The following is a 14,093-nucleotide window of genomic DNA, read 5'->3' as shown; positions in this document are numbered from 1 at the left end:
TTTTTTTATTATTATTGTAAAATCATAGCTGTGTACATTAGTGCAATCAAGGGGTACAATGTGCGGGTTTCATATACAATCTGAAATATTCTCATCAAACTGTTCAACGTAGCCTTCATGGCATTTTCTTAGTTATTGTATGTAGACATTTGTATTCTGCATTTAGTAAGTTTTGCCTATACCCATTCTAAGATGCACCGTAGATGTGGCCCCACCCATTACTCTCCCTCCACCCTAACCTCCCCCCTCCGTTACCCTTCCTTGGCCCTTTCCCCATATTCTTGTGCTATAGTTGGGTTATAGCCTTCATGTGAAAGCTATAAATTAGCTTCATAGTAGGGCCGAGTACATTGGATACTTTTTCTTCCATTCCTTTATTTATTTTGTTTTTTATTAAATCATAGCTGTGTACATCGATATATTCATGGGGCATCATTCACTAGCTTCATAGACCGTTTACCAAGTTTCACATATACCCTTGTAAGATGCACCACTGGTGTAATCCCACCAATCCCCTTCCCTCTACCCACCTCCTCCCTCCCTCCCATCCCTTTCCCCCTTCCCCCTATTCTTAGGTTGTAACTGGGTTATAGCTTTCATGTGAAAACCCTAAATTAGTTTCATAGTAGGGCTGAGTACATTGGGTACTTTTTCTTCCATTCTTGAGATACTTTACTAAGAAGAATACGTTCCAGCTCCATCCATGTAAACATGAAAGAGGTAAAGTCTCCATCTTTCTTTAAGGCTGCATAATATTCCATGGTATACATGTACCACAATTTGCTAGTCCATTCGTGGGTCGATGGGCACTTGGGCTTCTTCCATGACTTAGCAATTATGAATTGGGCTGCAATAAACATTCTGGTACAGATGTCTTTGTTATATTGTGATTTTTGGTCTTCTGGGTATAAACCTAGTAAAGGAATTATAGCATGGAATGGCAGGTCTATTTTTAGGTCTCTAAGTATTCTCCAAACATCCTTCCATAAGGAAAGTATTAATTAGTGTGCATTCCCACCAGCAGTGTAGAAGTGCAGCTACCTAATCTTTGATAAACCAAACAAGAGCGTGTTTATTGAATAGGGAAAGACTCCCTATTCAATAAATGGTGCTGGGAGAACTGATATCCACATGTAGAAGACTGAAACTGGACCCACACCTTTTTCCACTCACAAAAATTGATTCAAGATGGATAAAGGACTTAAATTTGAGGCATGAAACAATAAAAATCCTCAAAGAAAGAATAGGAAAAACGCTAGAAGATATTGGCCTGGGGAAAGACTTTATGAGGAAGACTGCCATGGCAATAGCAACAACAGCAATAATAAACAAATGGGATTTAATTAGACTGAAAAGCTTCTATACAGCCACGGAGACAACTACCCAATGGGAAAGGATATTTGCATATTTCGGACCAGACAAATGTTTAATAACCAGGATCTATACAGAACTTCAATTAATCCACAAGAAAAAAACCAACAATCCCATACATCAATGGGGAAGAGAGACGAATAGAATCTTCTCTAAAGACGACAGACGAATGGCCAGCAAACATATGAAAAAATGCTCATCATTTTTTTGCCTAATCTCTTGCCTAAGCCTCCCAAGTAGGTGGGACTATAGGTGCCCTCATCATTAGAGAAATGCAAATTAAAACCACCCTGAGATCATCTAACTCCAGCAAGAATGGCCTATATCACAAAATCTCAAAACTGCAGATGCTGGCATGGATGTGGAGAGAAAGGAAGACTTTTACACTGCTGGTGGGACTACAAATTAATACAACTTTTTTGGAAGGAAGCATGGAGAAACCTCAACCTCTAACCTAGACCTCCCGTTTGATCCTGCAATCCCATTACTGGGCATCTATCAGGAAATAAAAAAACCTTTTATTATAAAGACACTTGTACTAGTCTGTTTATCGCAGCCCAATTTACACTTGCTAAAATGTGGAAACAACCTAAATGTCCTTCAACCCAGGAATGGATTTAGAGTAGTTTTCTACTGCTGATTTCTTTTTTTTTTTTGTAGAGACAGAGTCTCACTTTATGGCCCTCGGTAGAGTGCCGTGGCCTCACACAGCTCACAGCAACCTCCAACTCCTGGGCTTAAGCGATTCTCTTGCCTCAGCCTCCCGAGTAGCTGGGACTACAAGCGCCCGCCACAACGCCCGGCTGTTTTTTGGTTGCAGTTTGGCCGGGGCCGGGTTTGAACCCGCCACCCTCGGTATATGGGGCCGGCGCCTTACCGACTGAGCCACAGGCGCCGCCCTACTGCTGATTTCTGATGGCTTCACCACAGCCAAGTAGCACCCCCAGGGAAAGCCAGGGAGAGCAGAAGGGGCTAGAGCGAACTTAGAACCCAGCATGCTCCTGGATAAATGAGGAACCCCCATCATAAGCCAGATAACTGAACCCTGCTCCTGTAAGTTACACTTTTCTTTCTTTTTTTGAGACTGAGTCTTACTTTGTCACTCTCAGTCACAGCTCACAGCAACCTTCATTCAACTCTTGGACTGAAGCAATTCTCTTGCCTCAGCCTCTTGAGTAGCTGGGACTACAGGCGCCCACCACAACATCTGGCTATTTTTTTTTTAAGAGATGGGGTCTCGCTCTTGCTCAGGCTGGTCTCAAACCTGTGAGCTCAGGCAATCCACCAGCCTTGGCCTCCCAGAGTGCTAGGATTACAGGCGTGACCCACCGTGCCCGGCCTAATTTTTCTATTTTTAGTAGAGATGGGGGTCTGACTCTTGCTCAGGCTGGTCTTGAACTCCAGAGCTCAAATAATCCTCCCACCTTGGACTCCTAGAGTGCCAGGATTACAGGTGTGAACCACCATGCCTGGCTAAATTTTTCTTTTACTATGTGAATTTTCTATTTTCTATACTCTTCAACAGAGATTACTGACATATATACTTAAAGAAAGTGAACTTTTTTCTTTTTATTTTTGAGACAGAGTCTCAAGCTGTCACCCTAGGTAGAGTGCTGTGACATCACAGCTCACAGCAACCACCAACTCTTGGGCTCAAGCAGTTCTCCCTTCTCTGCCTCCCAAGTAGCTGGGATTACAGGTGCCCGCCACAACGCCCAGCTATTTTTTGGTTGCAGCCATCATGGTTGTTTGGCGGGCCCGGGTTGGATTCGAACTCCCCAGCTCAGGGGTATGTGGCTGGCGCCTTAGCTGCTTGAGCCACAGACGCCTAGCCAAAAAAGTGAACTTTTAACATAACTTGGCCACAACAAGGTTTTGCAGATGAGAAAACCCAGAACCAGCAAGATAAGGAATGTGTCCTCCAACACTGTATGCTGCAACAGAGCAGGGACCTCTGAGGTTACCTTCTCTCCCTTGTCAGGGTCACAAAGCAGACACTTGAATTCATGGTCTTTAATTTCAGGAAAGCCTCTCCTTCTCCTTCCCTACCCCACTTCCTTCCTTTCCTCCTTCCTTATCTCTCTCACTTCCTCCTTCCTTCAGTCCTCTTTCTGTCTCTTAAATATCATTTGAACAAACTTGATTTTCTGTTTTCTTTGCAGAAAAGTAGAAACAAATTGAAGGGAAGAAGAGGCAGGGAGGACAGCAAGAGAAGCAGTCAAGTTCTCTATACAAAAGGTGACAGAAGAAAGGAGAACTGACAACTGGGAGAAAGCCCGTTTAGTTTGTCGTTTGAGTTGGCGTAGTGGCTCATGCCTGTAATCCTAGCACTCTGGGAGGCCCAGGCAAGAGGATATGTTGAGCCTAGGAGTCTGAGACCAGCCTGAGCAAGAGTGAGACCCCTGTCTTTACTAAAAATAGAAAAATTAGCTGGGTGTTGTGGTGGGTGTCTGTAGTTCCAGCTACTTGGGAAGCTGAGACAAGAGGATTGCTTGAACCCGGGAGTTTGAGGTTGCTGTGAGCTAGGTCAACACCACAGTACTCTAGCCTGGGCAACAGAGCAAAACCCTGTAATCCTGTCTCAAAAAAGAAAAAAACGTTTGTGGTTTGCTTTTTTTTTTTATTTTTTAAATTTTGAGACAGAGTCTCACTATGTCATTCTTGGTAGAGTAGTGTGGCATCACAGCTCACAGCAACCTCAAAGTCTTGGCTTAAGCAATTCTCTTGCCTAAGCCTCACAAGTGGCCGGGACTATAGGTGCCCGCCACAACACCTGGCTATTTTTTTTGTTGCAGTTGTCATTGTTGTTTAGCTGGCCCATGCTGGGTTTGAACCTGCCACCCTTGGTGCATGTGGCTGGCGCCATAACCACTGTGCTGGTGCCGAGCCTGTTGTTTGCTTTTGGCTTACTTCCCATTTCTTGACTATTTGTAATCATAGTTAAGAAATTGATTTAGTTTTCTTTCTTTGCTCTCTCGTTTCCATCTCTTTCCCTGAACCTAAACTTTTCAGCTATCTAAGCAAGTCTGTAGACTACGAGTTTAGTTAAGTGCCTGAGTTCTAATAACAGACCATCTAGCTTTCCACCACTTGTTATCTGGGTGATCTTCAGTAAGTTATTTAAACTCCTTATTCTATAGTTTTCTCATGTATTAAATAAGACAAATGAACAGAATCCACCTTATAGGGTTATGGTGTGGATGATTTAATGTCCTCCCTGAAACACTAGCTACTATTACCATAAAGCTTCACCTCATTGCACAGATAATCAGTATCTCTTTTTCTCAACACGTTGGTCTCTAGATAGCGCTCTATCCATTCTCAGAAGTCTTAATGGAGTATGGCTGGTCTAACAGGTTCTTGCAACACACCTCAGGGAAGTGGCCTTGTGGTTCAGTCCAGCTCTAGCTGAATACCCATAAGTTTGAGACCTGGACTCAGGTATACCTGTGAGTCTGCTGTCAGTCTGCCCTGAACTCCAGGCCAGCCTGGGGTTACCCCGGGGATTGCAGTTACACAGAGCCCACTGCAGATCTGACATGGCCCCAGCCAACCTCTCCAGGCCACCAAGAAGCACAGTACTTCCCTGGGCTAGTCCTGCTGTTCCCTGCACGGCTTAGGCTTGTTTATAATTATCTAGAACAACTTTCTCCTCACTGCCTGGCAAACTTCCACTTGCCCTTCCAGGTTTTATTTACCTCTTACTTCCTCTACCTGCCGCCCCGCCCCCTGCAACCCCTGCCGCCACTGTGCCAAAAGTCTCCCAGTTATGTCCATCTCGATATTTTCCAGGTGAATGGATACAATTCTGGCTGACCCTTCCACTTAGACTGCCAACTCCCGGAGAGCCTAGCAACATAGGGAAGGCATTTCAGAATGATCAAATAACAGGCAGGCCCTTTTGACTCAACTCAGAATTAAGCCACTTTCCCATGGGTTTTTGATAAACATTAAGAGTCAAATGAGGCTGGGTGTAGTTGCTCCTGCCTGTAATCCTAGCACTTACAAGACCCTTAAGCCTAGTGGTTTGAGACCTGCCTGGGTAAGACAGTGAGACTCTGTCTCTATTTAAAAACAAACAAAAAAGTAAGATGAAACATGGTCTCCTAAAGATTTGTTCTTGGCTAAAAGTGGGCCAGACACACAGATTCTTTTTTTTTTTTTTTTTTTTTGGCCGGGGCTGAGTTTGAACCTGCCACCTCCGGCATATGGGACCGGCGCCCTACTTCTTGAGCTACAGGCGCCGCCCAAGACACACAGATTCTTACATCACTGACATGCAGAGTAGCAGTTACGGTCCATTTGGGGGAGGAAGTTTCAAAGGAATCACACAATTAGCTTGTTTCTCAGGCACTTTTGACAAAATAGGAAGAAAAAAATGCTATAATTTCTGTTTAAGTATTGCTGGAAAAGCAGGTGTAACACACAGAACTATGGATGGTTAGGTAGGAAAGAATTATAAATTTTTCATGACCTCTGAAGTTGTTGCAACTTATTCAATTCTATGATAGAGCTCTAATGGATTTCAAGGAGATGGAGCTATAGTAGAACCTCTGTAAGTTGACCATCTGAGGGAATTTAACAAACTAGTCAACAGAAAGAACTAGGCCTACTATACTGATACTACCAATTTTTTTTTTAAAAAGCTCTCCATTGAAACATAACATGTACATTCCCAATTAGTTTTGATAGCCCTGTATTCATAGGATAACTTTCTAATTTGGAAAAATGAAACTCTGGGCACACCACGTGTCTTCCAAATTGTTTTGTGAAGAAAATTTACTGGTCCATAAAATCTGATTGGGTTCAACATCCCTCCTAATTGCAGAAAAGGAAATGGGAGTCTAGAGAGGTTGCATGTTTAAAGTATTTGCAAATACTGAAGGTGCCCTAGCTATTTAATATCAAAAGCCAAGACTAGAACTGTTAGAGTAGGGCGTCAGTGAGGTATGAGCAAGGAAGGGGGGGCAGAAAAGTTAGTCGACGGGCTCGAACAGAAAGCCCTTGAAGGAACAGACTAGAGAAGAAAAGAGCCATTAGTTTCCCTGCATCACACAGGCACCAGGTGACCTTTCTCCCATGACATAACGAGTGTAATAAATTAACATTGTGGTTTGACACCCATTGTGAGAAAAACAGAGAACTATGAGAACAGACGAATGCTGCCCACCCGGCCTTCTTTGACGTTAACAAATAAAAGCAGCAAGTCTTGGGCGGCGCCTGTGGCTCAAGGAGTAGGGCACCGGTCCCATATGCCGGAGGTGGCGGGTTCAAACCCAGCCCGGCCAAAAACCACAAAAAAAAAAAAAAAGCAGCAAGTCTTGGGGTTCTGAACCCAGTTGCTCTTCCTGAGCTGCCCACTCCCTTTCTTTGGTCGGTCCTCTTGCTTCTGCACAAGTCTTTCCAAGCCTATCCACTGTCACTCAACAAACCTGCCGCTATTGCTTGGCTGCGTGCGCAACCAGGAATTCTTTGCTGCGACGTTAGTTAAGTCTTTATGCCAGTGACACAAGTGTTCTTGGTACCAGAGTCCAGAGCTCACAGCTTCTACTCAACTTATAGTTGTTCAATATTTCAACAAGGTATAGAGTTTGACGCTGAAACTGTTTATGATGCGGAACTGAGACGAAGACGAGTTTTATGTAGTCCACAGACTGCGCAGTAAGCTCTACTGTGCTTTGCCACAATCATCTCTTACAAGCCTGTCAAGTTATCTTTTTTTTTTTTTTTTTTTGCAGTTTTTGGCCGGGGCTGGGTTTGAACCTGCTACTCCGGCATATGGGGCCAGCGCCCTACTCCTTTGAGCCACAGGCACTGCCTTTTTTTTTTTTTTTTTGAGACAGAGTCTCACTCTGTCACCCTCAGTAGAGTGCCATGTTGTCCCAGCTCACAGCAACCTCAAACTTTTGGACTTAAGCAATTCTCTTGCCTTGGCCTCCCACTACAGGCTCCCAACACATGCCCGGCTATTTTTAGAGATGAGTTCTCACTCTTGCCAAGGCAAGAGAATTGCTTAAGTCCAAAAGTTTGAGGTTGCTGTGAGCTGGGACAACATGGCACTCTACTGAGGGTGACAGAGTGAGACTCTGTCTCAAAAAAAAAAAAAGGCAGTGCCTGTGGCTCAAAGGAGTAGGGCGCTGGCCTAGAACTCCTGAGCTCAAGCAATCCACCCACCTTGGCCTCCCAGAGTGCTAGGATTACAGGCGCGAGCCATGGCACTGTCAAGTATTCTTTACATGGCACTAATTATGCATGTGTTTGATCAAAACACAACAGGATAGCATAAGATTTTATAAATATACACAAATAAACACATACTTATTTCATAACCTCTACTTATAAGCTGCTTCGTTCAGGTTGCTTATCCAGTCACAAAACAGCAGCCACCACTATTTTTTCCTTGAAGTTCATAGATAGTTCTAATGTAATAATTCTGCATCTGGGACCAGATGGCTCAACTTACTCATGCCTGTCTACTGAGTCACGTGAATATCAGAAGATAACAGCTGTTACCCAGACAAATATAAAAGCCTTTAAACTCAGCCCTGGAGCCAGGAAAATATTAAAAAACTGTTACAGTAAAAATTTTAGCCCTTTTATCTCAATTTCTCATTATTATCCCAATTAGTTATGGGAGTTTCAAATGCCAGCCGTTAACTGAAGTTGCTGTTTAGAATGCAGGCTCATACACTCCCCTTTTTCCTTGTAAAAAATTTGAACTATGAAGCCATGAAAAAAGATGGTGACTTCACATCTTTTATGTTTACCTGGATGGAGCCGGAACATATTCTTCTTAGCAAGTATCTCAAGAATGGAGAAAAAAGGATCCAATGTACTCAATACTACTATGAAAACAATACATAAGCACCTATACATTCATACAAATGGTAAAACATAACTATAGTCCAGAAAGTAGAAGGGAAGAGGTGAGAGAGGAGAGGGGAGGCAGGAGGAGGGAGGATATTTGGGGGGACTTCATCTCATGATGCAATGGTACATTTCAAAACTATTAAGAAAAGAGTATAATTTTGATGGATGTGTTAATCAGTTCAATGTAAGCATTTCACATTGTATATCAAATCACTACACTGAACCCCATAAATGCATCAATGTACACAGTTATGATTTAATTAAAGATTCATTAATTAAATTATTTTTGAAAGAAGTTAAAAAATTTTTTTGAACTAGCAGCCATAAACTTAACTCATTAAAGAGGTAAAACTAAAATAAAAGGCCTTACCTAGTTAGTGTAAGGCAGGTAGGTGTCTAGTAAACTTAAGGAATGCCTTACCCAGATTTATTTACTTTGAAATTTTGAAATAATATGAGACTTACTCACAGAAGGGTGGTAAAAGTAGCACACCTCTGCATACTCTTTACCCAGCTGTCCCTAATATTAGCATTTTACATAAACACAGTACAAATATAAAAACTAAGAAATCAACATGGGTATAAGTCTATATAAACTACAGGCTTTATTAATATTTCACCAGTTTCCCCAATAATGTCCTTTCTCAGGCTCCAGATCCAATCTATGATTCCACATAGCATAAAAAAAGCTTAAATTCACCAACCTGTAGGAATCAGGGTGTCATCCACAGGCAAGTAAGTATCAGCCTCTATGGTAACTTCATGGTCATATATATTTGGGGAACCCTGGGAGGAAAGGGTAGAGGAAAGAAGATTTACTGCTTAGTCTGATATATTGGCTTTATAACTTCTCTTGTTTAAATGATTTTAGGCATTGGCAATAACTTCACAAATCCCATTTGACCAATTGTAATGATTAATATGATTTTTTTTTTTAAATTTAAAAGAGTCTCACTGTGTCACCCTGGGTAGAGTGCCATAGCATTGGCTTCACTCACAGCAACCTTAAACTCCTGGGTTCAAGTGATCTTCTGGCCTCAGCCTCTCGAGGAGCTAGGATTACAGGTGCCTGCCACAACATTCAGCTATTTTTTTTTTCTATGTTTAATAGAGACTGGGTCTCACTCTTGCTCAGGTTGGTCTCCGGCTCCTGAGCTCAAGGGATCTACCTGCCTCAGCCTCTCAGAGTGCTAGGTGTGAGCCACCGCCCAATGGTAATGATTGAATATATCCAGAGGCAGTCTACCAAAAATATAAGTAAATAAGAATGAACATGATCATTTACGTATAGGTAGATAGGGCCTAAATATAGCAACTGGGAAATCTGGAAGAAGCATCCATTGTGCAAGCATTTTCTCTTCTAAATGGAGTGAGTATGAAGGTGAACAGTCAGAGAGAACAGTGGTTCAAAAGCATTTGGACCTTATTATGGAGGCTTTATTTCTATTCCCCTCACATGCCAGGCAAACAGAAGAGCAAGGGTCAGTGACCAGGGACACACAGGTCTTGGAAGGCCAAGGCCCTGCTCCAAGATCACTTCTGATGGGGAGAGACATCTGGCAGCCCTCTCTGCCCAGCTCCCATCTAGAGGACCCACTCCCAGCTACAGGATAGAAGCCCAGGAATCAGAACTGCACCCCTGCCTTTGAGAATTTGTCTACCTCCCGCAGCCTGCCTTTTCAGGGAGCTGAAGGCTGGCACAAAAAGTGCTGATCAGTGTTAGAAGGCTTGGGGTCTGGTTCCAGCTCTCCCTGAGTAGCCCCAGGGAAATCACTTAATCTCTTAGAATCTCATTTCCTTTTGGGTAAATTGGGCTTATTTTGCCTTTTCCAGGGTTCTTGGGAAGAACAGTTTAATAAAGGTGTGTTGTGCTTCTGCAAAGATGAAAATATTGTAAGCATATGTGCTTGTAATACAAGGCTTTTTTTTTTTTCTTGAGACAGAGTCTTGTTACGTCGCCTTCGGTAGAGTACCGTAACATCACAGCTCACAGCAACCTCCAACTCTTGGGCTTACGTGATTCTCTTGCCTCAGCCTCCCAAGTAGCTGGGACTACAAGCCCCCGACACAACACCTGGCTATTTTTAGAGACAGGGTCTCGCTTTTGCTCAGGCTGGTCTCGAACCCATGAGCTCAGGCAATCCAGCCAGCTTTGCTTCCCAGAGTGTTAGGATTACAGGCGTGAGCCACCACACCCATGTAACACAAGGGTTGTTTTTTTTTTTAATTATCAACAGTAACGTATTTTAAAGCATCACAGCAGAAGATGGGGACAGGAAACCAAGCGAGGGCTTTTGCTTAGTGAATGCTCAAAAATAACCTAAACCAGGCGGCGCCTGTGGCTCAAAGGAGTGGGGTGCTGGCCCCCTGTGCTCAAAGGTAGCGGTTCAAACCCAGCGCTGGCCAGAAAAAAAAATAACCTAAACCAGTGGGTCTCAACTAGTGGTGTTTTTGCCCTGAAAAGGACATTTGGAAATTTCTGGAGACATTTTTTATCATCATGACTGGGGGTGGTGCTGCTACTGGCATCCAGTAGGGGGACACCAGGGAGGCTACGGGGCAGTCCCCACTCCCATGTGTCAACAGCATCAAGGGTGAGAAACCCTGAGCTAAGCTAAACTAAAAAGTAAGCAGAGAGAGGCAGAGGGTTGCAGGTTAGTTGGAAAAAGACTCTATGAAAGTCATTTTGAGAAGAAAGGCCAAGATTTTAGAGACTATGAGAATCTGTGTCTAAATATGACAGGAATTGTTTTAATGACACTACTAGGAAGTTCTGTGTCTAGTGGGTACATGGAGTGGGGAGGTGGGGGCCTCTCATCTGCCCATATTCCATCTTAACTACTCGTTTGGTCCCTGTTCTAACCTGAATGCTGGTCCAAGCTGGAAGAAGGTCTGTACCCCTCCTAGGACAGGTCTAGACTACAGGGGTTGTCAGTCCTGATGGTTCCCTATACTGCCATCCTGTTGCCTCTGGGACTGACAGGGGTGGAGTTGAGGGAAGAGATTTTGCCACTACTATTATTTACTTGGCTGTATGTATTCAATACTCAACACAGAGGGCATTGGGTCAGTCCAGACAGGGGTACAAAACTTTGAGTCAAGGCGTTGGCAGCACTAAATAGGGAGCCACATAAACAGCCAAAGTGTCTCACACCTGTAATCCCAGCACTCTGGGAGGTTGAGGCAGGAGCACTGTTCAAGCTCAGGAGTTTGACACCAGCCTGAGCAAGTGAGACCCCATCACTACTAAAGCTAGAAAAATTAGCCAGGCATTGTGGTAGGTGCCTGTAGTCCCAGGTACTTGGGAGGCTGAGACAGGAGGATCGCGTGAACCCAGGAGTTTGAGGTTGCCGTGAGCTAAGTTGACTGAAGCATGGCAATCTAGCCCAGGTGACAGTGTGAAGAAAAGAAAAGGACAGTCTACACTGAAGCTCCTCCGTCCTTCCTTTGCACAAGTAAGACTTGAGGAACACAACCTCTCTAACGTCATTCATGGGAAAGCCTGAGGGAGGTGAGGTCATTCTTTAGACTCCTGGCCTATCATTTATCCTAAATATGCTTTATAACCAGAACACTGTTCTCATTTATATGGTTAACAGATTAACTTAGCCTGTTCTAGAACTTCACATAAATAGAATCATACAGTACACATCCTTTTGTACCTCACTGTTGCCAAACAACATAATGCTCTTGAGATGATCCATGTTATTTTATCATTAATTTGTTCCTTTTTATCATTGTATAGTATTCCATTATACTATAATATCGTAATTTGTTTATCCATTCTCTTATTGATGGATTTGAAGGTTGTTTCCAGTGTTTTATTATTATCACTAAACCTGCTTAGGAATTTCTTTCTTTCTTTTTTTTTTTTTTTTAAGCACTAGGGCAGGGAGAAAATGAAGCAATCTGAAAATCACACACCAAATAAAGTGATGAGACAAGGATGTTAGGAAGAAACCTAGCAGAGGGAAAGGAAAGGAACACTCATCAGGCACCCGCTGTCTTAAGGATCACAGGGTCACCCTTAGTACTAACATTCTGTCATTAAAAAGAAGCATGCTTTGTTTTATGACTCTTTTGGCCTGGAAAATTGCAATGATTGAGTCTGGTGGAATATTACTGTTAGAATCATTTCCTTTCAAGGCAGATGAAAACTTGGCAAGCAATGCTGATTCACAAACAGAACTTGAGGCCCATCTCTGAGTTCAGCGTTTGTTTTGGTTAGCTTTGCTTGGCTGCTACCAGTTCGTAACATTAATCATTTATAGAGCCCCTTAAAACCTGCATGAGGCTTTAAAGACCTTTATGTGCACCGCACCACCATGGCTTTATTCAGCTCTTATCACCTCTAGCCCATGCTATTTTTGTTTTGCTTTTATCTGCATTACATTCATGGGATACAAGTGCAATTTTGCTACACTGACATACTGCATGGTGGTGAAGTCAGGCCTCAGTGCATCCGTCCGTCCATCACTGCAGCAACACACACTGCACCCACCATTCTACCCTCAGCCCCTTGCTCCCAGGCCGCCACCCTTCCTAGTCTGCATTGTCCATCACTCCTCGTTCTGCTTCCATGTATACAAATAATTTAGCTCTCATTTATATGTCAAAACATATTATATTTGTCTTTCTGTGAATAGACACGATTGGGAACTTACTCAAATGCCACAACAACTCCTTTACCAGTACCGTCCCTTCCCCCCTGAACAGAAACTTGATGTGTTGAATTATCCTGTGTCCTATGCCATGTATTCAGGTAACGGGACCCCCTCCCTATTCCCCAGGGTGAATTTTGACAGGTCTTAGCCAATCATGGTGGTCTAATCACTTCGCAGACAGCTGGGTTAGGCATAGCATGGGCCATATTTCTGGCCAGTGAAATGGAAGAGAAAGTCTGCTGAGGGCACTTCTAGGAATGGTTTTGCTTGTTCTTAAAAAGGGAACATCATCCTTAAAACATTTTAAATAAACCATTTATATGCAAAAATTTAAAAAAGGGAACATTAGAGATATAAAAAAAGAAATACATCCGTTTTGTCTTTGGAGATGACTATATGAGATGATTTCTGGGGTGTGGCAAACATCTTGTGACCATGAAGGGACAAGTCTGAAGACAAAAGCCAAGCACGGAGGAAGCTGATAGAAAAAGGGAAGAACCTGAGTTCTTTTTTTTTTTTTTTAAGACAGAGTGTCACTTTGTCACCCTCAGTAGAGTGCTATGTAGTCATTGCTCACAGCAACCTCAAACTCTTGAGCTCAAGTTATCCCCTCAGCCTCCCGTGTAGCTGGGACTACAGGGGCCCACCACAACACCCAGCTATTTTTACAGGTGGGGTCTTGCTCTTGCTTAGCCTGGTCTCCAACTCATGAGCTCAGGCAATCCACATGCCTCGGCCTCCCAAAGTGAGAACTTGGGTTCTTGATGACATATCTATTTGGTCATGCCAAAACCACAGCTATAACTTTTCATCTCAAATCTTCCTAGACTTGCTTTCTTGGTTCTTTAAGTAAAGTTTCAGTAAGAAACAAGTTCTCCCAGTTTTATGTCAGACACAAGAAAGAGCAAAAAAACCAAACAAAAACAAAAAACAACCTGCAACCTAAATACATTTTTCCATTCTTTGAAAAACATAGTTATCCCTTCCCCCAGGAAGGGATAATATTCAAACTCAGAAGTGATGGGCTGATGCTTGGGCCCCAAGGAGGATCATCCAGTGCTACTTGAGAGTCCCTCAAGGCGGGCAGCCCCCACTCACCCTCAACCTGGAAGCTGGTGGCTGTGGATTCGAGCTGCACTTACAGAGATACAGGTTGAACACACCTAATCAGAAAATCTAAAATCCAGC

The 14,093-nt window shown here is 43.2% G+C and overlaps 1 protein-coding gene across 2 annotated transcripts in view; it reads right to left on the bottom strand.

Annotated features, from left to right (window-relative positions):
- GALM (galactose mutarotase) overlaps positions 1 to 14,093 on the bottom strand; it is a 79,537-nt gene that overhangs the window by 34,353 nt on the left and 31,091 nt on the right. For both annotated transcript variants that reach the window (XM_053587721.1, XM_053587722.1), the window contains exon 4: positions 8,946 to 9,027. In XM_053587721.1, the coding sequence (XP_053443696.1) occupies positions 8,946 to 9,027 (82 nt within the window). The remainder of the gene's footprint in view (positions 1 to 8,945; positions 9,028 to 14,093) is intronic.

This window comes from Nycticebus coucang, chromosome 4 (genome assembly GCF_027406575.1).
Source record: "Nycticebus coucang isolate mNycCou1 chromosome 4, mNycCou1.pri, whole genome shotgun sequence".
NCBI lineage: Eukaryota > Metazoa > Chordata > Mammalia > Primates > Lorisidae > Nycticebus > Nycticebus coucang.
This window is presented reverse-complemented; position numbering and strand designations above follow the sequence as displayed.